Source organism: Mobula hypostoma, chromosome 9 (genome assembly GCF_963921235.1).
Source record: "Mobula hypostoma chromosome 9, sMobHyp1.1, whole genome shotgun sequence".
Lineage (NCBI taxonomy): Eukaryota > Metazoa > Chordata > Chondrichthyes > Myliobatiformes > Myliobatidae > Mobula > Mobula hypostoma.
This window is the reverse complement of record NC_086105.1, coordinates 83,742,949-83,767,149: the sequence shown is the minus strand read 5'-3', so window position 1 is coordinate 83,767,149 and position 24,201 is coordinate 83,742,949. Positions and strand designations below refer to the sequence as shown.

General features: G+C 42.8%; 1 protein-coding gene across 2 annotated transcripts in view; it reads right to left on the bottom strand.

The window, feature by feature from the left end:
* The window catches only part of washc5 (WASH complex subunit 5), a 202,281-nt gene that overhangs the window by 98,386 nt on the left and 79,694 nt on the right, over positions 1–24,201 (bottom strand). For both annotated transcript variants that reach the window (XR_010019270.1, XM_063058561.1), the window contains exons 12-14: positions 17,493–17,659; positions 11,618–11,693; positions 5,378–5,488 (exon numbers count right to left, since the gene is read on the bottom strand). Coding sequence is in view for 1 of the 2 variants with exons in the window: in XM_063058561.1 (XP_062914631.1) it covers positions 5,378–5,488; positions 11,618–11,693; positions 17,493–17,659 (354 nt within the window). In the remaining variant the exon portion in view is untranslated. The remainder of the gene's footprint in view (positions 1–5,377; positions 5,489–11,617; positions 11,694–17,492; positions 17,660–24,201) is intronic.

Below are 24,201 nucleotides of genomic sequence, written 5' to 3'. Positions count from 1 at the left end.
CCTAATTAGGGAGAACCAGCATGGCTTTGTGTGGGGCAGGTCATGTTTCACCAACTTGATTGAGATTTTTGATAAGGTGACAGGAGAGATGGATGAAGGTAGGACAATGAATGTTGTCTATATAGAGTTTAGTAAGGCATTTGACAAAGTTCCTCATGGGAGCTAATCCAGAAAATTAAGATGCATGGGGTCTGCTGTGAATTGGCTGTTTGGATTCAGAACTGGCTTGCACATAGAAGACAGAAGGTAGTGTTTGAAGGGACTTATTCAAGCTAGAGGTCTGTAATTAGTGGTGTTCCACAGGGATCTGTGCTGGGACCTCTGCTGTTTGTGATATATATATAAATGATCTGGATGAAAATGTAGATAGTTGGGTTAGTAAATTTACGGACAATACTAAGATTGATGGAGCCGTGGGTAGTGTAGAAGACTGGTAAAGAATACAGCACGATATAGATCAGTTGCACATATGAGCAAAGAAATAGCAGATGGAGTTTAACCATGATAAATATGAGGTGTTGCACCTTGGTAGGGCAAATGAAAGGAGACAGTACACTGATAAGGGCAAGGTCCTTAACAATGCTGCTTAGCAGAGAAATCTTGGGATCCAACTTCATAGCTACTTGAAAGTGACCACACAGGCCAATAAGGTGGTTGAGAAGGCTTGTAGAATGCTTACTTTTATTAGTCGAGGCATTGAGTTCAAAAGTCAAGAGTTATGTTGCAACTTTATAAAACTCTGGTTAGGCCACATCTGGAGTATTACATACAGCTCCAGTTGCCCCACTACAGGAAGGATTTTGAGGCTTTGGAAAGGGTGCAGAGAGATCTGCTGGTTTAGAGGGCAGGTGCTATCACTTGAGGCAGGATAACTTTGGGCTGTTTTCTCCGGAGCGGCAGGGGCTAAGGGAGATCTGACAGAGGTGTATATGATTACCAGAGGCATAGAGAGAGTGGACAGGGAGTATCTGTTTCCTGGGGTTGAAAAGTCTGATCCTAGAGGGTATGCAATGACTGTGAGAGGGGGTAGGTTCAAGGGGGATGTGAGGGGTAAGTTTATTACTCAGAGAGTGGTGGATGCCTGGAATACACTGCCTGGTATGGTGATAGAGGCAAATGCATTAGAGGCTTTTAAGAGACGTTTTAGGCATATGGATGTGAGGAAGATGGCAGGATATGGACATGGTGTAGGTAAGAGGGATTAGAACTTGGGTGCTTTTGATTTACTTTTTAACTGTTTAGGCACATCATTTTATTAAGATCTCCCTTCAATCTTCTAAAGGCGTACAGACCCAAGCTGTTTACTGTCCATTGACAGGTCAGGAGAGGGGAAAATGGGATAGGTGATAGAACCATTACCTGGGGAATAAGCTAGGAAGCTGAGATGCAAGGACTTCAAATGAATGCAGCAGCAGATATCTCAAGATGTTAGTGAGGTCAAGGAAAGTGACACAATGAGACACCAGAGCTCAAGGCTGTCTTGACCAAGAGCGGGGGAAACATTTGACTTTGAATGCAAGGGGAAACAGAGGATGTAGAGATAAAGCAATGAGGGTGCAACATTAGTCAAAGTATGTATATATTGCAGGCATTTACAGGAAAATAAAGAAATACTATAGTATTTTTGAAAATCTATCTATAATATGGACAAACAACCAATAATGCAAAAGAAAACAAATTGTGTAAATAAAACTGAGAACATGATTTGTAGGATCCTTGAAACTCACGATGGAGATTGACGAATCAGTTCTGATCTGAGATGAGTGAATTTATCCACGGCAGTTCAGGAGCCTGATGTTTGTCGGGTAATAACTGTTCCTGAACCTGGTAGTGTGGGCCCCAAGGCTCCTGTACCTCCTTCCTGGTTCCAGCAGTGACCATAGAGAACGACTTGGATGGTTGGTGGGGGAGAACGGGGTCCCGGATGATAAATGTTGCTTTCTTGAGGTATCACTCCTTCTAGATGTGCTCAATGGTAGGGAGGGCTTTGGCTGCGATGGACTGAGCTGTATCCCACACCTTCTATAGAGTTTTTCCATTCCTGAGCATTTGTGCTACACACCAGACTGTGATGAAACCAGTTAGGATACTCTGCACTGTGTATCCACAGAAGCACACGTTGGAAAAAGGGAGTTGGAACAACGTCTGAGCAGAGACCAAGTGCTATTTGCTGCTGGTGCTGCAGATAAAGCTGCAACAACTAAAGGAGGTTATGGAAGATTACAGCGGTGCTCTGGCAGGACAGATTAGAGGGCTTGTCTATGGAGGCTATTTGGGTGGAATTGAGGAATGAGAAAGCTGCAGTAACTCTTATGGGGGTGTATTATAGACCACCAAATTTGTAAGGAGATAGCAGCTATTAGTAGTAGGCACAAGGTTGTGATTGTGGGCGATTTTAATTTTCCACACATAGACTGGGAAGCCCATACTGTAAAAGGGCTGGATGGTTTGGAGTTTGTAAAATCTGTGCAAGAGAGTTTTTTGAGGCAATACATTGAGGTACCAACAAGAGAAGGGGCAGTGTTGGATCTCCTGTTAGGGAATGAGATAGGTCAGGTGACGGCAGTTTGTGTTGGGGAGCACTTCGGGTCCAGTGATCACAATGCTATTACTTTCAATATAATTATGGAGAAGGATAGATCTGGACCCAGGGTTGAGATTTTTGATTGGAGAAAGGCTAACTTTCAAGAGATGCGAAAGGATTTAGAAGGAGCGGATTGGGACAACTTGTTTTATGGGAAGGATGTAATAGAGAAATGGAGTAATTTAAAGGTGAAAATTTGATAGTACAGAATCTTTATGTTCCTGTTAGGTTGAAAGGAAAGGTTAAAAGTTTGAGAGAACCATGGTTTTCAAGGGATATTGGAAACTTGGTGTGGAAAAAAACAGAGATCTACAATAAATATAGACAGCATGGAGTAAATGAGGTGCTCGAGGAATATAAAGAATGTAAAAAGAATCTTAAGAAAGAAATTAGAAAAGCTAAAAGATATAAGGTTGCTTTGGCAAGTAAGCTGAAAATAAATCCCAAGGGTTTCTACCGTTATATAAATAGGAAAAGGATAGTGAGGGATAAAATTGGTTTCTACCGTTATATAAATAGGAAAAGGATAGTGAGGGATAAAATTGGTCCCTTAGAGAATCAGAGTGGACGGCAATGTGTGGAGCCAAAAGAGATGGGGGAGATTTTGATCAATTTCTTTTCTTTGGTATTCACTAAGGAGAAGGATATTGAATTGTGTAAGGTAAGGGAAACGGGTAGGGAAGTTATGGAAACTATGATGATTAAAGAAGAAGTAGTACTGGAGCTTTAAAGGAAAATAAAAGTGGATAAGTCTCCGGGTCCTGACAGGATATTCACTAGGACATTGAGGGAAGTTAGTGTGGAAATAGCAGGGGCTCTGACAGAAATATTTCAAATGTCATTAGAAACGGGGATGGTGCCGGAGGATTGGCGATTGCTCATGTGGTTCCATTGTTTAAGAAGGGTTCTAAGAGTAAACCTAGCAATTATCGGCCTGAGAGTGTGACGTCAGTGGTGGGTAATTGATGGAAAGTATTCTTAGAGATGGTATATATAATTATCTGGATAGACAGGGTCTGATTAGGAACAGTCAACATGGATTTGTGCATGGAAGGTCATGTTTGACAAATCTTATTGAATTTTTTGATAAGGTTACTAAGAAAGTTGACGAGGGTAAAGTGGTGGATGTTGTCTATATGGACTTCAGTAAGGCCTTTGACAAGGTCCCACACAGAAGGTTGGTTAGGAAGGTTCAATCGTTAGGTATTAATATTGAAGTAGTAAAATGGATTCAGCAGTGGCTGGATGGGAGATGCCAGAGAGCGGTGGTGGAAAACTGTTCATCAGATTGGAGGCCGGTGACTAGTGGTGTGCCTCGGGGATCTGTACTGGGTCCAATGTTATTTGTCATATACATTAATCATCTGGATGATGGAGTGGTAAATTGGATGAGTAAGTATGCAGATGATACTAAGATAGGTGGAGTTGTGGATAATGAGGTAGGTTTTCAAAGATTGCAGAGAGATTTAGGCCAGTTAAGAGAGTGGGCTGAAAGATGGCAGATGGAGTTTAATCCTGATAAATGTGAGCTGCTACACTTTGGCACAACTAATCAAAATAGGACATACATGGTAAATGGTAGGGCATTGAAGAATGCAGTAGAACAGAGGGATCTTGGAATAATGGTGCATAGTTCTCTGAAGGTGGAATCTCATGTGGATAGGATGTTGAAGAAACCTTTTGGTATGCTGGCCTTTATTAATCAGAGCATTGAGTATAGGAGCTGGGATGTAATGTTGAAATTGTACAAGGGATTGGTGAGGCCAAATTTGGAGTATTGTGTACAGTTCTGGTCACCGAATTATAGGAAAGATGTCAACAAAATAGAGAGAGTACAGAGAAGATTTACTAGAATGTTACCTGGGTTTCATCTCCTAAGTTATAGAGAAAGGTTGAACAAGTTGGGTCTGTATTCTTTGGAACGCAGAAGGTTGAGGGGGGACTTGATAGAGGTATTTAAAACTATGAGAGGGATAGATAGAGTTGACGTGGATAGGCTTTTTCCATTGAGAGTGGGGGAGATTCAAACAAGAGGACATGAGTTGACAGTTAAAGGGCAAAAGTTTAGGGGTAACATGCGGGGGAACTTCTTTACTCAGTGAGTGGTAGCTGTGTGGAACGAGCTTCCAGCAGAAGTGGTTGAGGCAGGTTCGATGTTGTCGTTTAAAGTTAAACTGGACAGATATATGGACAGGAAAGGAATGGAGGGTTATGGGCTGAGTGCAGATCGGTGGGACTAGGTGAGAGTAAGAGTTCGGCATGGACTAGAAGGGTCAAGATGGCCTGTTTCCATGCTGTAATTGTTAGATGGTTATATGGAAAGTCAAACAAAACCATGATAAGCCTGGACAACCATATACTGCAGCTGATGTGGCTGAGCCATACCCAAGGACAGATGGTCAATCCAGTTACAGTATGTTCTTTTTAATGGCCCTAGCACTCAAGTGCTAAAATGAAACCACACAGGCTACAGTGATACTGCAGGTAGAACTGACAGGAGAGCAACAGCAGAGGTAGCTGAGCAGATAAGCAGATGGGAAGATGAGCTGTTCAGAGACAGAAGTTAAAGAATAAACACTTAAGTTGTTTGAAGCTTTAGATTCGGTCATTGGAAATAGTGAGAATGATGACGAATATGGGTTAGAAAAGTTTTATAGTGGGGAAGTTTAAAGAGAAAAAGATGCATATTGTATACATTCCTCTGACATTAAATGTACTTTGAAACCTTGTATTCAAACAGCAAGGTGATCTGGCATGAGTCAATACAGTTAATTTCAAATTTGCACTACTTACCTTTCTAACATAGGCAACTAGCTCTCCTGAGTAATACTGGGACACACTTAGAAGGTCAGGGCTGTTGGCCTGATTTATACGCATCAAAGGAAGATCAAGACCTGATGCCAACTGAAACAGAACAAAGTCAGTACAGTGTGAAGCGGCATGTTATTAAACCTCGGCCAATCAACAAAACTACATTCCACTTGCAAAACTGTTCCTTTCAGATCCATTCACAAGACATGAGCATCATTAGCAAGGCTAATGTTTATCCCCCATCTTTCAATGTAGGAAGGGCTCTCAGAGAATGGAATTGAACATGATACGTTAGAGTTTCCTGCCATGACCCAGAAAGCAGCTCACCAAAAACACAAAAGATTATCGCGATCCAGAGCCACACACACAAAATGCATGAGGAACATGAGTCAAGCAACATCTAGTTTGTTCTTCTCTTTCCTGCCCACTCTCTCCTTCACTTTTTCCATTCCCCATTTTGATGACCCTCTCACCCCTCTTCTCACCTCCCTCCAGTTCCCTTTCTTCCCCTTCTTCCATGGACCACTGTCCTCTCTTATTAGACTCCTCCTTCTTCAGCCCTTTACCTCATCCACCCATCTCCTCCCAACTTCTTGCTTCATCCCCCCTCCCCCATGCATCCACCTTCCCCCTCAGCTGATCTCATCTATCACCTTCTAGCTTGTTCTCATACCACCACCCCCTCCCTTTTTAGTCTGGCTTCTTCCCCCTTCCTTTCCAGTCTAAGCGAAGAAATTTGGCCTGAAATGTCCACTGTTCGTTCCCCTCCATACATGCTGCCTGATCTACTGAGTTCCTCCAGCATTGTGTGTGCAGCAACACACCAATAAGTACAGATGGGAAATGGATGTTGTGAAAACAAATTGGTGGATTAAACAACTGGATAGAACTGTGGCAGGTGGAAGTTCAGTGTTGAGAAGCATTAGATCAGCTACGCTGTATCCAAGGAAGAAGTAGTATTTGCTAAACAGTGAAGAAATAGGAAGAAATAGAAACAGTGAAGGATTTGGAACGGTACGACGGACAACACCTACGGCAACCGTTATCTTGTTTTACCATTGTGGAATCTGTGGGATACTTCGTACTTACCTTTACTCTACGTTTCACCTTGGATTGCAAATATCTCTCTCCCATCATTTATCTCATGGATTACTGAACTTTCCTACTGTACCATCTCAAGACTCTAAACCTTGTTCCCCCAAGCACAATGGTTTGGGAGTTATAGTTACACGCATATATACACATAACACTGTTAACTTTTGTTTATCTTGGTTAAGTTATTATAAGTAGTTACTAATAAAGATAGTGGTTTTAACATCAAAACCAGACTCAGTGTAAAATCTCTTGCTGCTGGTTCGTTTCTAAAACGTTACATTTCGTAACACACACAACACTCTATAACTCTACAGTGTAAACAAGAATAAACACGTGGCGCAAAGATAAACTTAAACAGCATATTTTCTTCAAAATATACCTATTAAATGTTTACTAATGTTACCAAAAACTTAAGTCTCACAGATATTGCTGTTTCAAGGAAAAAACAAAGGGACAATCTACAAAGGTGGAGGAGGATAAAGATCATGTGAGGACTGCATGTATAGACAGTAATCAAAGGTTTGTAAATGATAGAAATGCTCTTGGGTGCATCTATTTCAATGCAATGAGTATTGTAGGTAAGGCAGATGAGTTTAGGGCGTGGATGACACGTGGGATTACGGCATTATTGCTATTAGTGAGTCTTGGTTGCAGGAGGGGCAGGATTGGCAGCTTAATGTTCCGGGGTTCCGTTGTTTCAGACGTGTCAGAGGGGGAGGGTTGAAAGGGGGAGGAGTGGCATTACTAGTCAGGGAAAATATCACAGCTGTGAGTAGACAGGATAGCCCAGAAGGCTTGTCTACAGAGGCCATATGGGTGGAGCTGAGGAACAGGAAAGGGGTGACCACACTAATAAGGTTGTATTTTAGACCACCCAATAGTCAGAGAGAATTGGAGGAGCAAATCTGTAGAGAGATAGCAGACCGATGTAAGAAATAGAAAGTCGTAATAGTAGGGGATTTTAACTTTCCACATATTGACTGGGACTCCCACACTGTGAAAGGGTTAGATGGCATGGAGTTTGTCAAATGTGATCAGGAAAGTTTTCTAAATCAATATATAGAGGTACCAATGAGAGAGAATGCAATACTTGATCTCCTATTAGGGAACCAGACAGGTCAGGTGACAGAAGTATGTGTAGATGAACATTTTGGGTCCAGTGACCATAAATCATTAGTTTCAAGTTAATTATGGATAAGGATAGGTCTGGTCCTCGAGTTAAGGTTCTAAATTGGAGAAGGGCCAATTTTGAGGAAATGAGGAAGGATCTAGGAAGAGTGGATTGGGATAAGTTGTTTTCTGGCAAAAATGTGTTCAGTATGTGGAAGGCATTCAAAGGCGAAATTTTGAGAGTGCAGAGTTTGCATGTTCCTGCCAGGATTAAAGGCAAAGTTAACAGGTATAGGGAACCTTGGTTTTCAAGGGATATTGGCGATCTGGTTAAGAAAAAGAGAGAGGTGTATAGCAGTTATAGGCAACAAGAAAAAAATAAGGTACTTGAAGAGTATAGAAAATGTAATAAAATAATAAAGAAAGAAATCAGGAAGGCAAAAAGAAGACATGAGGTTGCTTTGGCAGATAATGTGAAGGTAAACCCGAAGGGTTTCTACAAGTATATTAAGAGTAAAAGGATAGTAAGGGACAATATTGGTCCTCTAGAAGATCAAATTGGTCATCTATGTGTGGAGCCTCATGAGATGGGGGAGATCTTAAACAATTTTTTTGTATCAGTATTTACTCAGGAAACTAGCATAGCCTATATGGAAGGAAGGGAAAAAAGCAGTAGTGACATGGAACATACAAAGGTTAAAGAAGAGGAGGTGCCTGCTGCCTTACAGCGAATAAAGGTAGATAAATCCCCTGGGCCTGACATGATATTTCCTCGGACCTTAAGAGACTAGTGTAGAAATTGCAGGGACCCTGGCAGAAATATTTAAAATGTCTTTAGCCACGGGTATGGTGCCGGAGGATTAGAGGGTACGTCATGTTGTTCCGTTGTTTAAAAAAGGCTCTATAAGTAAACCAGATAATTACAGGCCGGTGAGCCTGACATCAATAGTAGGTAAATTACTGGAAGGTGTTCTGAGAGATCGGATAGACAAGTATTTGGACAGCCAAGGGCTGATTAAGGATAGTCAGCATGGCTTTGTGCGTGGTAGATCATGTTTAACGAATCTTGTAGAGTTTTTTGAGCAGGTTACCAAGAAAGTAGATGAAGGCTGTGGATGTTGTCTACATAGACTTTAGTAAGGCCTTTGACAAGGTCCTACATGGGAGGTTAGTTCAGTAGGTTCAGACACTAGGTATCCATGGAGAGGTTGTAAACTGGATTCAAAATTGGCCATGTGGGAGAAGACAGAGAGTGGTAGTGGATGATTGCTTCTCAGACTGGAGGGATCTGTGCTGGGACCATTGTTGTTTGTTGTCTGTATCAATGATCTAGAATAGATAATAATGTGGTAAATTGGATCAGCAAGTTTGCTGATGACACTATGATTGGAGGCATTGTGGACAGCGAGGAAGGCTTTCAAAGCCTGCAGAGGGATCTGGACCAACTGGAAAAATGGGCTAGAAAATGGCAGATGGAATTTAATGCAGACAAGTGTGAGGTGTTGCATCTTAGAAGGACAAATCAAGGTAGGACATACACAGTAAATGGTAGGGCACTGAGGAGTGCGGAGGAACAAAGAGATCTGGGAGTTCAGATACATAATTCCCTGAAAGTGGTGTCACAGGTAGACAGGGTTGCAAAGAAAGCTTTTGCCATCCTGGCATTCATAAATCAAAGTATTGAGTATAGGAGTTGGGATGTTATGGGGAGGTTGTATAAGACATTGGTGAGGCCAAATTTGGAGTATTGTGTACAGTTCTGGTCACATAACTATAGGAAGGATATCAGTAAGATTGAAAGAATGCAGAGAAGATTTACTGGGATGTTGCCCGGTCTTCAGGAGTTGAGATACAGGGAAAGAGTGAACAGGTTAGGACTTTATTCCTTGGAGCGTAGAAGAATGAGGGGAGATTTGATAAGAGCTTTACAAAATTATGAGGTGTATAAACAGAGTAAATGTGAATAGTCTCTTTCCACTTAGATTAGGAGAGATAAATACGAGAGGACATGGCTTTAGGGTGAAAGGGGAAAGGTTTAGGGGGAACATTAAGGGGAACTTCTTCACTCAGAGAGTGGTGGGAGTGTGGAACGAGCTGCCATCTGACATGGTAAACGCGGGCTCACTCTTAAGTATTAAGAATAAATTGGATAGATACATGGATGGGAGAGGTCTGGAGGGTTATGGACTGGATGCAGGTCAATGGGACCAGCGGAATAATGTTTCGGCACAGACTAGCAGGGCCGAATGGCTTGTTTTCTGTGCTGTAGTGTTCTATGGTTCTACAGAGTAAACAAGAATAACTATGTTGCACAAAGATAAACACAATACTTTCTTCAAAATATGTCTCCTAAATGTTTACCAATATTCAAAGATTTTAAGTATATTTATAATCAAACTACGTATGCAGTATACAACCCTGAGATTATTCTTCTCACACAGTCAAGGAAACACCATGGCACTCATTAAAAGAAAACATCAAACAGCCAATACCTTTCAAAAAGAACAAATAGCACACACAACAAAAGAACAAGCAAAAGATACACAGAATACAAAACATCAAAGCCAGAGTCATTGAAGCTGTCTGGGAATGTTCAGTTTAGTTCAGTTCAGGAACAGTGCAGGAAGAAGAGCCAGTCCAGTCTGATCAACATCTTGCAATAAAAACAGAGTAAGCACAAACTAGAAAAACATAGAACATGAAACACAAACCACACCAATTAAAGCTTCCCCAAGACTCAGGCACCATCCTCCGGGAGAAGGAAGTGGCGGGGTTGGGGGGGGGAAGCTGTCGTGGGGAGGAGGCAGGCATAGTGGGGGAGAGGCGTACGTGGAGTCTGGACAGTGGGGTGGTCAAATGCAAGCAACTTCCTCTGGGAGCAGCGTGCGAAAGGGAGAGAGACCAGTCAAATCCAGGCAGACAGTGCTGAATGCCCACTTGCCATCCGCTCTCAGCCTCGTTGATTTCAACCTTGTTTGAGGCTTTAATCAGCGAGAAATGGAGTTGGTCGTGGGCTCCGGCCCCTTCTCCAGGCTTCTCTGCTCCAAACCTGACCAAACTCCCTCAGAGACAGTAAAGCACCAGATCACTCAATCAGCCCGAAAACACACCATCAGAATGTAAATTCCAACAGTAGTAGAATCATATTTGAAAGAAGTAGTAGTAAAAGAAGTAGTTCTGTCGACGGTCTGAAGGTCCTTTGGTCGCGTTGTTCACTGACACCATCTTTGTCCTTCAATATGATCAAACACTTAAGTCTGTTGCTGTTTCAAGGGCAAAGAGTCAATGGAGATGAATGCCTTTCCACCGTGCGCTTCAAATCAGAATAAAAGTCACCCATGCAGGAATTGACTGAAAAAAATGAGCTTTCATACAGGATATGATGTTCATACAAAACCAACTGCACCTCTAGAGAACAAAACACAAGGTTTGTTGCAGACACGGTGTGCTTAGTCAGTGTTTCCAAGCACATTTTACTGAATGAACAAACTACAGAGACATCAGGTCAAGGCCCAGATGTCTTGCTCATCTCCCCAGCTGATATCAAACTAGTCAATCAAAAATAAAACTGGAAAAATGGGTCATAGTGGGCTCAGCTTATAGTTAAACAAAATCGAATTACGGTCTCAAAGCAACACACTCCAATGCTGGGGGAACTCAGCAGGTCAGGCGTCTTCTATAGAAAAGAATAAATAGTCAACATTTCAGATCAAGACCCTTCAGGACACTGTAACATTGAGTCCCGGTGAAGGGTGTCAAGCTGAAACATTGACTCTTCATTCCTCTTCATAGATGCTGCCTGACCGGCTGAGTTTCCCCAGCATTCGCTGTGTGTTGCTCTGGATTTCCAGCATCTACATAATCTCCTATGTTTCCGTCACTGAAACATTGTTGGCAGCAGAACAAAACTCTGATACACTCTCCAATGGACACACTGGGTAAGTGAATAGGTTTCTATCAAATCAATACTTTTATCCACTTGGAGACACCTATGCTTTCTCATTTCTCTTCACTCACCTTTAAAAATGTTGCTTTAAGCTTGGTTACCATGAAAGGACTAGCCCGAATACCTTCTTGCATGATAGACGTGTAACTGCGGACAAATAGAAATGTTATCCACCACACACAGTTTAACTGCTTAGAGCAGAGAGGTAGATCAGTCTAAGAATTCCCCAAAAAAAGAAAGCAAGGCCTTCACTTTTTGTGCATCTCTGAAAGAGCCAAAAAGGATAGAGGAATACACATAGTGATCACCTTATAAAGTAGACCTGTATACCTGCTCGTCAATGCACAGAACTAACCAGCCAATCACATTACAGCAACTCAATGCATCAATGCATAAAAGCATGCAGACATAGTCAAGAGATTCAGTTGTTGTTCAAGCTATACATTAGAATGCAGAAGAAATGTGATCTAAGCGACTTTGACTATGGAATGATTATTAGTGTCAGATGGGGTGGTTTGAGTATCTTAGCAACTGCTAAATCTTATTAGACCATAAGACATAGGAGCAGAATTAGGCCATTTGAATCCATTGAATCTCCTCCACCATTCCATCCTGCCCGATTTACTGTCCTCCTCTACCCCATTCTCCTGCCTCCTCCCTGAAACCACTGATGCCCTGACTAATCAACAACCTATTAACCTCTGCTTTAAAGAGACTCAAACTTGGCCTCCGCAGCTGCCTTGTGGCAATAAATTCCACATATTCACTACTCTATGGCTAAAGAAATTGTTCTTATCCCTGTTCTATATGGAAATCCCTCTATTATAAGACTGTGCCCCCTATCCTCGACTCACTCACATTAGCAAATGTCCTACCCAGTACACTCTGTCCAGGTCTTTCAATATTCGATAGTTTTTAATGAGATCACCTGTTATTCTTCCAAACTGCAGCAAGTACTGGCCCAGAGCCATCAAACAATCCTCAATATAACCCTTTTATTCCCAGAATCATTTTCATGAACCTCTTCTGGATGGTCTCCATTGCCAGCACAAGATTTTTTTCTTAGATAATGGGCTCACAATACTCAAGTTGTCTGACCAATGCATTATACAGCCTCACCATTACATACTCGCACTTACATTCTGGTCCTCTCAAAATGAATGCCAACATTGCATTTGCATTTCTTACCACTGACACAACCTACAAGTTAACCTTTAGGGAATCCTGCACAATTCCGTTTGCACTTCTGATTTTTTAATTTTCTCCACATTTAGAAAATAGTTCACACCTTTATTTCTAATACCAAAGCACACTTCCCTACACTATATTCCATCTGCCACTTCTTTGCCCATTCCTCCAATCTGTCAAAGTACTTCTGCAAACTCCCTGCTTCCTCAATACTACCTGCCTCTCCACCTATTTTCGTATCGTCTGCAAACCTGGCCACAAAGCCATGCAAATAGATCACAGATTATGTGAAATGATCACCACTAGTCACTGACAGCCAATCAGAAAGGCCTCCTTATTCCCTCTCTTTGCCTCCTGCCAGCCAGCCATCCAATCTTCTACCCATACTAGTATCTTTCTTGTAATACCATGGGTTCTTATCTTGTTAAGTAGCCTCAAGTGCAGCATCTTGTCAAAGGCCTTCTGAAAATCCAAGTAAACAACGTCACCCGAATCTCCATTGTCAATCCTACCTGTTATTTCCTCAAACAATTCCAACAGATTTGTCAGACAAGATTTCCCCCTTAAGGAAACTATACTGACTTTGGCCTAGTTTACCATGTGCCTCCAAGTACCCGAAACCTCATCCTTAATAATGGACTTCAACATCTTCCTAACCACTGCAGTCAGGTCTATAATTTGCTTTCTTCCTTCTGCTTCCCCCCCCCTTCTGAAATAGTGGAGTGACATTTACAATTTTCCAGTCCTCCGGAACGATCCCAGAAACTATTGATCCTTGCAAGATCATTACTCCTGGGCTTTTAGCACACAGCAGTCTCTCTAGTTTCCAGTGGGCAACAGTTCTGTAGGCAAAAATGCCTTCTTTATGAGAGAGGTCAGAGGAGAATGGCCAGACAGGTTCATGCTGACAGGAAGGCAACAGTAACACAAATAACCCCATGTTACAACAGTGGTGTGCAGAACAGCATCTCTGGATGCAAAACACATCAAACTCTGAAGTGGATGGGCTACAGCAGCAGAAAACAATGAACATACACTCAAACACGAGGAAATCTGCAGATGCTGGACTTTCAAGCAACACACATAAAAGTTGCTGGTGAACGCAGCAGGCCAGGCAGCATCTCTAGGAAGAGGTACAGTTGATGTTTCGGGCTGAGACCCTTCGTCAGGACGAACTGAAAGAAGAGCTAGTAAGAGATTTGAAAGTGGGAGGGGGAGGGGGAGATCCAAAATGATAGGAGAAGACAGGAGCGGGAGGGATAGAGCCAAGAGCTGGACCGTTGATTGGCAAAAGGGATATGAGAGGATCATGGGACAGGAGGCCCAGGGAGAAAGAAAAGGCGGGGGGGGGGAAACCCAGAGGATGGGCAAGGGGTATAGTCAGGGGGACAGAGGGAGAAAAAGGAGAGAGAGAGAAAAAGAATGTGTGTATATAAATAAATAACGGATGGGGTACGAGGGGGAGGTGGGGCATTAGCGGAAGTTTGAGAAGTCAATGTCCATGCCATCAGGTTGGAGGCTACCCAGACGGAATATAAGGTGTTGTTCCTCCAGCCTGAGTGTGGCTTCATCTTTACAGTAGAGGAGGCCGTGGATAGACATGTCAGAATGGGAATGGGATGTGGAATTAAAATGTGTGGCCACTGGGAGATACTGCTTTCTCTGGCGGACAGTGCGTAGGTGTTCAGCAAAGCAGTCTCCCAGTCTGCGTCGGGTACACTCATACGCTCAGTACACTGTTAATGGAAATCAAGAGCACTCCCAAAGCTTAAATTGACACCTTTTTCGTTTTTAAACCATAAGACATAGGAGCAGAATTAGGCCATTTGATCCACTGAGTCTACTCCGCCATTCAATCGTGGCTGATCCTTTTTGTTTCCTCCTCCTCAACCCCAGTTCCCAGCCTTATCCACGTAACCTTTGATGCCGTGTCCAATCAACAATCTATCAATCTCTGCCTTAAGTACAAATGTTTGTACATCCAGTGACCTGGCCTCCACAGCTGCATGTGGCAACAAATTCCACAAATTCATCTCCTTTTGGCTAAACAAATTTCTCTGCATCTCTCTTTTGAAAGGGAGCCCCTCTATCCTGAGACTGCGCCCTCTTGTCCTAGAGACTCCCACCATAGGAAACATCCTTTCCGCATCTACTCTGTCTAGGCCTTTCAACATTCGAAAGGTTTCAATGAGATCTCCCCCCATCCCCATCCCTCTGAACTCCAGCGGGTACAGACCCAGAGCCATCAAATGTTCCTCGTATGATAACCTTTTCATTCCTGGAATCATCCTTGTGAACCTCCTCTGGACCCTCTCCAATGCCAGCACATCTTTTCAAAGATGAGGGGCCCAAAATTGTTCACAATATTCAAGGCGAGGCCTCACAAGTGCCTTATAAAGCCTCACCACCACATCCTTGCTCTTGTATTCTAGACCTCTTGAAATGAATGCCAACATGGCATTTGCCTTCCTTACCACTGACTCGACATGCAAGTTAGACTTTGCATCTCAGAGTTTTGGATTTTCTCCGTTTAGAAAATAGTCCGCACATTTATTTCTACTATCAAAGTGCATGACCATTCATTTTCCAATGTTGTATTTCATTTGCCACTTTCTTGCCCATTCTCCTAATCTGTCTAAGTCCTTCTGCATCCTACCTGTTTCCTCAACACTACCTGCCCCTCCACCAATCTTTGTATCATCTGCAAACTTGGCAACAAATCCATCTATTCCATCATCTAAATCATTTATATACAACATAAAATGAAGTGGTCCCAACAGCAACCCCTACGGAACATCACTGGTCACTGGCAACCAACCAGAAAAGGATCCTTTTGTTCCCACTCGCTGCCTCCTACCAATCAGCCAATGCTCTAATAACTTTCCTGTAATACCATGGGCCCTTAACATGGTAAGCAGCCTCATGTGTGGCACCTTGTCAAAGGCCTTCTGAAAGTCCAAATATACAACATTCACTGCATTCCCTTTATCTATCTATCCTTGTAATCTCCTCAAAGAATTCCAACAGGTTCACCAGGCAGGATTTTCCCTGAAGGAAACCATGCTGACTTTGTACTATCTTGTTCTGTGTCACTAAGTACTCCATTACCTCTTCCTTAACAATTGACTCTAACATCTTCCCAACCACTGAGGTCAGACTAACTGGTCTATAATTTCCTTTCTGCCTGCTTCCTCCTTCCTTAAAGAGTGGTGTGACATTTGCATTTTTCCAGTCCTCTGGCACCATACCAGAGTCCAATGATTTTTGAAAGCTCACTTCTAAAGCCACCACAATCTCTAATGCTACCTCCTTCAGAACCTGAGGGTGCAATTCATCTGGTCCAGGTGACTTACGTACCTTTAGATCTTTTAGCTTTTTCAGCACCTTCTCTCTTGTAATAGTAACTGCACCCACTTCTCTTCCTCCACACACTACAACATCAGGCATACTGCTGGTTTCTTCCAGTGAAGACAGACGCAAACTATTCAATTAGTTCATCACCGCCCCCCGCCCCCCGTTATTATTTCTCCTGCCTCATTTTCTAGTGGTCCTATGACCACTCTCATTTCTCTTTTATTTTTAACGTACTTGAAAAAACTTTTACGATCCACTTTGATATTATTTGCTAGCTTGCTTTCATATTTCATCTTTTCCTTTCTAATGATTTTTTTAGTTGCTTTCCATAGGTTTTTAAGAACTTCCCAATCCTCTATCTTCCCCTTAATTTTTGCTTTGTTGTATACCCTTTCTCTTGCTCTTACAATAGCTTTGACTTCCCTTATCAGCCACGGTTGTACTATTTTACCACTTGAGTATTTCTTCATTTTTGGAATACGTATGTCCTGTATCTTCCTCATTTTTCCCAGAAACACATACCATTGCTGCTCTGCTGACATTCCTGCCAGCAGCTCCTTCCAATTTACTTTGGTCAACTCTTCTCTCATATCACTGTAATTTCCATTACTCCACTGAAATATCTTACATCAGACTTTACTTTCTCCCTATCAAATTTCAAGTTGAACTCAATCATATTGTGATCACTAGTTCCTAAGGGTTCTTTTACTTTAAGCTCTTTAATCTCCTCCAGTTCATTACATAACACCTAATCCAGTATAGCCAGTCCCCTAGTAGGCTCAATGACAAACTGCTCTAAAAAGCTATCTCTTAGGCATTCAACAAACCCACTCTCTTGAGATCCATTACCAACCTGATTTTCCCAATTGAACTGCATGTTAAAATCTCCCATGACTATCATAACATTGCCCTTTTGGCTCACCTTTTCTATTTCCTGTTGTAATCTGTGGTCCACCTCCCAGCCAGTGCCATCAGGATCCTCTTACCTTTGTAGTTTCTTAACTCAACCCACAAGGATTCAGCATCTTCCGATCCTATGTCACATCTTTCTACTGATTTGATGCCATTCCTTAGCAGTAGAGCCACTCCACCCCCTCTGATATAACGTGTAAACTTGGACTTTCAGCTCCCAACTACAACCACCCAAAGCTCTCTTGTTGTATACTCAGTGGATTCTAAATAGCAGAAAAAATGTTTTCCTGAAATTCAGATAGCCTTTAAACCTTTGCAGATTGCAAACACTGCCTGACTAGCTATATTTTTAATTTGATTCTATTCTGTTACTGAGAATATCTTGTTTTCTAAATTTAATAAGAGATTCCATCTTCACTTTGTACAACTAAATTCCAATGTAATTAAATATCAGATTTCAAGATCTATATCCAGATCCCAGAACATTCCTACCTGTCAATAAGCTGCCAGGCGTATGACAAGTCCCCAATGATCTGCATGGTGATGAGGACCTCTTCCTTAATGTTGATGGTGCGAATCATCTGATGGAGAAATCTGCGAGTATCCGCCAGAAACTGACAGATCTGCAAATTACTTTCCAGTTGGTGGAACTCTTGAACCTATTTTAAGAAATTACAGGTTCTGAATATGACCAAAATAGAGGCGAGATATGTCTACTATCTTGATTAATCCTTCACACTGCCAATATCTCCAACAACTTCCCATACCCCAACATATCCAATATAAAACTCTAGGCTCTTATTGTTACTCCAGAAATGTTAACAAATAATAATGGACAACACACCAACATCAAATTTCAAAGCAAATTTATTATCATAGTATGTATATATACTACCTTCAGATTCATTTTCTTGCAAGCATTCACAGGAAAGTAAAGACATACAATAGAAACAATAAATAATGAAGACACACAAACAATGTGCAAAAGACGACAAAAGATACAAATAATAAAGAATGAATAATATTGAGAACATGAGCTGTCAAGTCCTCATTAGCACAATATGCCGTGCGTGGAGAGCATGCAGATCAATATGATCACAAACCGATATACAAGTTGAAAACCTTGGGTCTTTACGCTTTGGAACATAAAAGGTTGAGGGGGGACTGGATAGAGGTATTTAAAATTATGAGGGGGATAGATAGAGTTGATGCGGATAGGCTTTTTCCATTGAGAGTGGGGGAGATTCAAACAAGAGGACATGAGTTGAGAGGTAAAGGGCAAAAGTTTAGGGGTAACATGAGGGGGAACTTCTTTACTCAGAAAGTGGTAGCTGTGTGGAACGAGCTTCCAGCAGAAGTGGTTGAGGTAGGTTCGGTGTTGTTGTTTAAAGTTAAATTGGACACCTATATGGACAGGAAAGGAATGGAGGGTTACGGGCTGAGTGCAGGTCGGTGGCACCAGGTGAGAGTAAGAGTTCGGCATGGACTAGAAGGGCCGAGATAGTCTGTTTCCGTGTTGTAATTGTTATATGGTTATATACAGTACATGTAAACACAATACATAGACCAGTGTATGCATGATGCTTTTATAGCCTTTCTAAAACCTGTCCTGTCTTGCAGCATCTACCCTGCCTAAACACACCGGGGCATGCCTGGACAAGATGGAAAAAACTTTTCAGCTTACATTGTGGGAAACATTCTAATTGACTTGAATTATGAGTTGAAATAACAAATATAGGAGATTTTCTTTGAAAAAATGGTGCGTGATAGGGAAATTTCATAGTGATTTTCATGATCAGAAGCACAAAATTATTCAGGAATACACCCAAATGTATTCAGGAAGCAAAATCTTTGTTGTCCAGTGTAACTGGAATAACATTCTTTACCACAAAAATGGTGGTTTGGATGTTGTTAACAATACACTTCTTTTTAATAGATTTTTGTAGAAAAAAATCTAATGTTAGCATCAAGGAGATCTTCCAGGAATCAATCATTGATTGTGCCCAGAGACAGATGGCACATAAATGTACACACATAGGTCAAGGATCTTTAAATTTTACTCTCAAATAAGCTGTATCAGTTTAACACTGTTGAGACACAGGACTCTGTAGGTGCCAGAACTGGGAGCAATTAAAATGAACTGCTGGGGGAATGAACAGTTAAACAAGGAACACAGGTGGGGCTGAGTGGAATAGTTGAACCCTTGGGTCAAGACCGGCATCATTTTCATACTGTAACGGCACCTGTCATCACCACTTTACTGACAAGTGATGTACTCTGCTCATATCTCCAACCTTAGAGAGATTGCAAGGAATGCAGGTACATGTGTTTCCAGGTCACACTGCAGTTTGGGGTAGACAATACAAAGACAATGGGAAACCACAATCCATGCAGATTGGTGATAACATATCTTCCTCACTGACAATCAACACTGGCACACCTCAGGGGTGTGTGCTTAGCCCACTGCTCTACTCTCTATATACACATGACTGTGTGGCTAGGCATAGCTCACATACCATCTATAAATTTGCTGATGATACAACCATTGTTGGCAAAATCTCAGGTGGTGATGAGAGAACGTACAGGAATGAGATATGCCAACTAATGGAGTAATGCCACAGCAACAACCTGGCACTCAATGTCAGTAAGACGAAACAGCTGATTGTGGACTTCAGGAAGGGTAAGACAAAGGAACACATACCAATCCTCATAGGGGGATCAGAAGTGGAGAGAGTGAGTAGCTTCAAGTTCTTGGGTGTCAAGATCTCTGTGGATCTAACCTGATCCCAACATATTGATGCAGTTATAAAGAAGGCAAGACAGTGGCTATACTTCATTAGGAGTTTGAAGAGATTTGGCATGTCAACAAATACACTCAAAAACTTCTATAGATGTACTGTGGAGAGCATTCTGACAGGCTGCATCACTGTCTGGTATGCGGCAGGGGGGCCTACTGCACAGGACTGAAAGAAGCTGCAGAAGGTTGTAAATCTAGTCAGTTCCATCTTGGCTACTAGCCTACAAAGTACCCAGGACATTTTCAGGGAGCAGTGTCTCAGAAAGGCAGCATCCATTATTAAGGACCTCCAGCACCCAGGGCATGCCCTTTGTCACTGTTACCATCAGGTAGGAGGTACAGAAGCCTGAAGGTGCACACTCAGCGATTCAGGAACAGCTTTTTCCCCTCTGCCATCTGATTCCTAAATGGACATTGAACCCTTGGACACTACCTCACTTTTTTAATATACAATATTTCTGTTTTTTTTACACTTTTTTAATCTATTCAATATACGAATACTGTAATTGATTTACTTATTATTTATTATTCTGTTTTTCTCTTCTATATTATCTGTTGCATTGAACTGCTGCTGCTAAGTTAACAAATTTCACATCAGATGCCAGTGATAATAAACTTGATTCTGATTCTGAAAAATTATCCAGAGATTAAAGCGATGCAAACTGACACTAGTATCTGGGATTAAGAACATAAAACACAACAGTCCCTTCAACCCATGATATTGTACTGACCTTTCAACCTACTCTAAGCTCAATCAACCCTTTCCCTCCCACATAGCCAGCGAGTGAGTGGGCCAGTGAAGGAGTGGAGCTTTGAGGCTTCGACAAGAAGAGTCGGAGGACAAGCTTGCTCGCAGTTAGTCTTTACAATGCCTCCTGAGATGGCGATGTGCCTCTCATGTGAAATGCGGAAGTCTTGGGGGAACGCCCCTCTCCCACAGAGTTACATCTGCCAGAAGTGCATACGGCTGGGCGATCTGGGAGACCGTGTAAGGGATCTGGAGCAGCACCTGGATGACCTTCGACTCATAAGGGAGAATGAGGCAGTCATAGATGAGAGCTACAGGGAGGTAGTCACACCTAGGCTGTCGGAAGCAGGTCGTTGGGTGACAGTCAGAGGGGGGACAGTCACCGACCATGTGTGAGCCACGGTGGCAGGGCCTCCAGCACTGAGTCTCACCCGGTGGTGCAGAAGAGTGGGATGGAGAAGAGGAGAGCTGTCGTCATTGGAGACTCTATAGTCAGGGGAGCAGACAGGAGATTTTGTGGACGTGAGAAGGACACCCGTATGGTTTGTTGCCTCCCGAGTGCCAGGGTCTGGGATATCTCTGACCGGGTGCATGACATCCTGGTACGAGAGGGAAAGGAGCCAGAAGTCATGATACATGTTGGTACCAACGACACAGGCAGGAAGAGGGATGAGATCCAGAAGTGTGAGTTTCGGGAACCAGGGAGAATGCTGAAGAACAGGACCTCAAGGGTGGCGCTCTCAGGACTGCTGCCAGTGCTACGTAACAGTGATGCTAAGAAATGGAGGAGATGGCATTTGAATGTGTGGCTGAGGAGTTGGTGCAAGAAGCAGGGAATTAGATTTTTGGATCATTGGGATCTCTTCTGGGGAAGGTGGGACCTGTACAGATTGGATGGTTTGCACGTGAACTCCAGGGGAAGAAATATCCTTGCAGGTAGGTTTGCTAGCATGGTTCAGGAGGGTTTAAACTAATTTGCAAGGGGGATGGGACCCAGAGCGATACAGCAGTGAAAGAAGTGCATGGAGTAAAGCCAGATCGAATATATAGAGAGACTTTGAGGAAAGAGAAGCAGAATAAACGGTGTAAAGAGTAAGGTAGAAGGGCTCAATGCAAGAAGCATCAGGAGCAAAGGTGATGAACTGAGAGCTTGGATACATACCTGGATCATACCTACATCATAGTGGCCATTACAGAGACTCGGCTGGCACCAGGGCAGGAATGGATTCTCAATATTCCTGGATTTCAGTGCTTTAAAAGGGATAGAGAGGGGGGGAAAGGGGAGCAGGGGTGGCATTACTGGTCAGGGATACTATTATAGCTACAGAAAGGGTGGGTAATGTAGCAGGATCCTCTTTTGAGTCAGTATGGGTGGAAGTCAGGAACAGGAAGGGAGCAGTTACTCTATTGGGGGTATTCTATAGGCCTACTGGTAGCAGCAGAGATACAGAGGAGCAGATTGGAAGGCAGATTTTGGAAAGGTGCAAAAATAACAGGATTATTATCATGGGTGACTTTAACTTCCCTAATATTGATTGGCACCTGATTAGTTCCAAGTGTTTAGATGGGGCAGAGTTTGTTAAGTGTGTCCAGGACAGATTCCTGTCACAGTATGTTGACAGGCCGACTAGGGGGAATGCCATACTAGATCTAGTACTAGGTAATGAATCCGGTCAGCTCACAGATCTCTCAGGGGGTGAGCATCTGGGGGACAGTGATCACCGCTCCCTGGCCTTTAGCATTATCATGGAAAAGGATAGAATCAGAGAGGACAGAAAAATTTTTAATTGGGGAAGGGCTAAGGCTAGAACTTCCAGGTGTGAATTGGAGGGAAATGTTTTTGCAGGGAAATGTACTATGACATGTGGTTGATGTTTAAGAGATCTCTTGCATGATGTTAGGGATAAATTTGTCCCAGTGAGGAAGATAAAGAATGGTAGGGTGAAGGAACCATGGATGACAAGAGAGGTGGAAAATCTAGTCAGGTGGAAGAAGGCAGCATACATGAGGTTTAGGAAGCAAGGATCAGATGGGTCTATTGAGGAATATAGGGAAGCAAGAAAGGAGCTTAAGAAGGGGCTGAGAAGAGCAAGAAGGGGGCAAGAGAAGGCCTTGGCAAGTAGGGTAAAGGAAAACCACAAGGCATTCTTCAATTATGTGGAGAACAAAAGGGTGTCAGGAGTGAAGGTACGACAGATTAGAGATAAAGGTGGGAAGATGTGCCTGGAGGCTGCGGAAGTGAGCGAGGTTTTCAATGAATACTTCTCTTCGGTATTCACCAATGAGAGGGAACTTGATGATGGTGAGGACAATATGAGTGAGGTTGATGTTCTGGAGCATATTGATATTAAGGGAGAGGAGGTGTTGGAGTTGTTAAAATACATTAGGGCGGATAAGTCCCCAGGGCCTGACGGAATATTTCCCAGGCTGTTCCATGAGGCAAGGGAAGAGATTGCTGAGCCTCTGGCTAGGATCTTTATGTCCTCATTGTCCACAGGAATGGTACCGGAGGATTGGAGGGAGGCGAATGTTGTCCCTTTGTTCAAAAAAGGCAGTAGGGATAGTCCGGGTAATTATAGACCAGTGAGCCTTACCTCTGTGGTGGGAAAGCTGTTGGAAAAGATTCTTAGACATACGATCTATGGCACTGAGAGAATCATGGTCTGATCAGGGACAGTCAGCATGGCTTTGTGAAGGGCAGATCGTGTCTAACAAGCCTGATAGAGTTCTTTTAGGAGGTGACCAGGCATATAGATGAGGGTAGTGCAGTGGATGTGATCTACATGGATTTTAGTAAGGCATTTGACAAGGTTCCATATGGTAGGCTTATTCAAAAAATCAGAAGGCATGGGATCCAGGGAAGTTTGGCCAGGTGGATACAGAATTGGCTTGCCTGCAGAAGGCAGAGGGTCGTGGTGGATGGAGTACATTCAGATTGGAGGGTTGTGACTAGTGGTGTCCCACAAGCATCCGTTCTGGGACCTCTACTTTTCGTGATTTTTATTAACGACCTGGATGTGGGGGTAGAAGGGCGGGTTGGCAAGTTTGCAGCTGACACAAAGGTTGGTGGGGTTGTGGATAGTGTAGATGATTGTCGAAGATTGCAGAGAGACATTGCTAGGATGCAGAAGTGGGCTGAGAAGTGGCAGTTGGAGTTCAACCCAGAGAAGTGTGAGGTATACACTTTGGAAGAACAAACTCCAAGGCAGAGTACAAAGTAAATGGCAGGATACTTGGTAGTGTGGAGGAGCAGAGGGATCTCGGGGTACATGTCCACAGATAGGGTAGTTAAGAAAGTTTATGGGGTGTTAGCTTTCATAAGTCGAGGGATAGAGTTTAAAAGTCGCGATGTAATGATGCAGCTCTATAAAACTCTGGTTAGGCCACACTTGGAGTACTGTGTCCAGTTCTGGTCGCCCCACTCTAGGAAGGATGTGGAAGCATTGGAAAGGGTACAGAGCAGATTTACCAGGATGCTGCCTGGTTTAGAAAGTATGGATTATGATCAGAGATTAAGGGAGCTAGGGCTTTACTCTTTGGAGAGAAGCAAGATGAGAGGAGACATGATAGAGGTGTACAAGATAATAAGAGAAATAGATAGAGTGGATAGCCAGCGCCTTTTCCCCAGGGCACCACTGCTCAATACAAGAGGACAT